Here is a 3,442-nt window from a genome sequence, read left to right as displayed (position 1 = left end):
GGCTCCACGTGGGGTGGGGGCTTGCCTGTGCCTGCTGGCTCAGCCCATCTAGCAGCCGAGCTCCTTGGAGACCCCCATGTCGTCAGCTTCCAGCCGAGACCCCACCACCCAATTCCAGAAGCTCCACTGTGGGCCTGCCCCATCTCATCCGCCCCTCACTCAGCTCGGTGACAACGGGACGCAGGCGTGTACCTGCCACGCTCGCTACTGCCCAGGAACACTTGTGTCCCTGACTGCACAAGTCAGCCTAGCATAGCTTCAGGGACCCGGTCTTATCACGTGTCCGAAACCCCGCTTCAGGCCTCGGAATGGTCTTTGGGTTTGAATGCGACGTCTACTCAGCGGCAGAATCAGCACTCAGAGAGGCCCCCACAGAACCGGGACTCTGAGGGTCCCCCGGGGCCTTTCTGCACGTGGCATTTCGACAACAGAGGGCAGACGCCGAGGTTTGAGAAACACCGGTCTTACACGATGTCCCTTGAGAAGAGGGTCTCGCGATCCAGTGACCTGCTGAGCTGCACGTGAGTCTGGCCCATCCTGGTGCATATTAAGGACCCGAAAAGGCCTTCGGAGTTTTCCAGACTTATTCTATTGCAGCTCCCCGCCCTCCCCCGCCTTTGCAGCCTGAAGTTCCCGTACCAGCTCCTAAAATCTTACTCTTCAGAAGAGCAGGGCGTGGCATGACACAAACGGCCTACAGCACGGGGTGGGGGTGGGGAAGGCGTTTGGGAAAGGACCAAGACTGGACAGAGTTAGGGAGAAGCCGAAAACGCGAAAGAAGGCAAGACAAGGAGGGGCACGTTTGGGTCTCCCCGAAACCCTTATAACACCGCGCGCCCGGAAGTAAGAGCTGAGAGGGAAGATGCACATCTCTTCTGACCTGCATCTCGGCCGCCCGGCCCGCGGCCTGGAGGCCTGGACACGAAGGGCCACGGTCACACCCCGCAGCTCCCGTCTGTGCCAAGCCCAGGCTGCCTGTCCTGTCTCCCTGGAGACAGACGCTCACAGAAACTGGGGCTCGAACGCGAATTTTCGGTTATTGCTGGATTCCTTATGTACAAACCCGTTTTGTAAAACGACCTTAACTACGAGTGATCTGGGCAAAGACGACGCTGCTTCTTCCCGCAAGGAGCCGCCTTGAACTCTAAATTCCCTCTGCCATGGGGATGTCCCACTATGTCATTATCTCTCCCCGCCCCAAGAAAGAATTCCCCCCCGTGCCAGGAGCACTCGGCTTTGAGTGTCCTCGAAGCCATGTGACATGTGAACCGGGATATGGTCATTTACGGTTGTCACCGGGACGCCCAGGACGAGTTGTGTGGTCCATGCACAATATTGCAGAGGACCTTACGACACGTAATTCTTGTCCTGGTGCCACCTGGCCCGCTCACCGCTTTACCTCTTGTTCCACTGTGACCGTCTCTCTTTCCTATTTATAGAAACACTTGCGTAAGGGTTTGAAGCATAAATAAATATTTAAGCACAAACGAACAGGAGAAGACGGCGCCTTTTCTTCATCGGAAACGATTGGCAGCATCGAACGAGCATGTCTAAAGAAACCATCAAGCTAACCAGCTGATTTTGAAAATCACGAGCAATGTGGAAAAAGCAATGATTTATCTGTACGGTCAGCCCCTCGCAGCGTGGAAACGGGTGTCTATTGGTCCCACGCAGCGGGCCGAGGACCCTAACGCCGTGTCAGCCCCGAAGGAACACGCGGCCTCTGATGTCGCATCTAAGAAGCCACAGTGTCCACCCCACTCGGTCCTACCAGGTGAGCCTGGTCCAGCGCCTGCTTCCTGTAGTCGAGCTCCTCCTCCAGGTAGCCCTTCTGCCGGCTGAACAGATCCTGAAAATGAGCAGGCGGCCGAGATCAAGATCGGCATGGGAACCACTCCCATGTGGCTCTGCTACAGTGACTGTCCCCCCCCCGAGTTAGGGATGCCAGGAGCAGAGGGCTGGGGGGTGTCTGCCCCGCTTGCTCCCCCGTGTGAATCCCCTAGCAGGAGGCTCACAGCCCCAGGAGCCTCGCTCAAGCCTGTCCCAACTCCTCCCGGTGACCTTCCTCGCGGGCGTCTGACTGCAGCAAAGGGACGCCACAGCCCCCCAACCTGGGTCTGAAACCTGGATTGTTCCTCCCGCCACGGCCTGGTGGCCCCAGGGAACCATCAAGGTAGTTCCCCGATGAGGCTCGCCCTTCACACACGAACAGCGGCACCCACCTCCCCATCAGTCTCTCTGCCCTACACTACTCCCCACCGTGCCCTCCAGGCCACTCTTCCCGTCCTGTCCTCCCAAGAACCATCTCTCCAGATCTCAAATCTCCATCACTGATTTGAGGGTTTCGGCGTTAGAGCTCATCTATTGCAGCCACTTGATTTTATAGATGAGGAGACAGAGGGTCATAGTGAACCAGCGCCTGGCCCTAGATGCCGAGTTCACTGGTCATCACAGGTGGGACTAAGAACCCAGGCCTTGGGACTCCATCCCAAGGCCCTTTCCACACCACGCACTGCCCAAGGCCTTATGCTATGCCTTCCGCCTCCTCCCTTCACCTCTCGTTTCTACTTAGAAAACTCAGACTGGTCTTTGAAAGCTCAACGGCCACCTCGTCTAACAGACCTCACCTGGCTCCCTCCCGTGTGCCCATCAGGTACTCGCGTGTGCCGAGCACTGTGCCAAAACGGGCTGTGTATCGGGCGTGTCTCATCCCTATAGCCCAGAGAAATGGAGACTGGAACCCCACTTATTGATAAGAAAACTCAGGTCCAGTGCATCTTTCCCAGGCCCTCATGGCCAATAAGGGGGACACTGAAGATCGGAGCCCCATCTGTGTCTGCAGAGCCACTGGGCCAAGCGCCATGTACAGCCAATGGACCTCTCCTGACGTCACGCCACACAGTGGCTGTCGCTCACGAGCGCACGCCCCCTGGGCTTGCAAGCGGCTCCTCGTGGCAGGGGCCCTGCTCACTGGGTATCGAGCTGCTAGTAGCAGAGGCTTCCAAAGGATGTACTGAGTGAATGATGGAGTGAATGAATAACAATCACCCAGAACAGCACTAGGGCCAAAGCAACAGAAATGCATGCAAATAAATAATGCGAGCAGACGCGCAGCCTTCCCGCAGAACCAACCGCCCGACCTCCTTGAGCCCCCTCCCTCCCGGGGCCCAGGCTTTTACCTTCTCCTTCTCCAGGTCCAGCATCTTCTGGGTGAGGGCCGCCTCTGTCCCTTCTATTTGCTTCAGCCACTGGAAAAGAACAGGGCACAGCAATGAGAACTAGCGCCAGCTGGGGCTTCTGCCACGGCCGAGCGTGCAGGGGACCCCCTACGTGGGACTCCTGGCTCCGAGGGGGGCCCCGTCACATCCCGGGGCGGCCCTTGAAATGGAGATTCTACGTCTGTACAGATGTGTCGGCTGTGACAGCTGTTTGCTCAGGGATC

General features: G+C 57.7%; 1 protein-coding gene across 1 annotated transcript in view; it reads right to left on the bottom strand.

The window, feature by feature from the left end:
* The window catches only part of LOC105301834 (janus kinase and microtubule-interacting protein 1), a gene marked incomplete at its 5' end in the record, with an annotated part of 43,755 nt that overhangs the window by 8,267 nt on the left and 32,046 nt on the right, over positions 1-3,442 (bottom strand). Inside the window, 2 exons of the mRNA XM_011374664.1 lie at positions 1,772-1,849; positions 3,180-3,248. Coding sequence (XP_011372966.1) covers positions 1,772-1,849; positions 3,180-3,248 — 147 coding nt within the window. The remainder of the gene's footprint in view (positions 1-1,771; positions 1,850-3,179; positions 3,249-3,442) is intronic.

The sequence above is a fragment of the Pteropus vampyrus genome, unplaced genomic scaffold, assembly GCF_000151845.1.
Source record: "Pteropus vampyrus isolate Shadow unplaced genomic scaffold, Pvam_2.0 Scaffold252, whole genome shotgun sequence".
Classification (NCBI taxonomy): domain Eukaryota; kingdom Metazoa; phylum Chordata; class Mammalia; order Chiroptera; family Pteropodidae; genus Pteropus; species Pteropus vampyrus.
The sequence above is the reverse complement of the archived record's forward strand: the minus strand, read 5'-3'. Positions and strand labels throughout refer to the sequence as shown.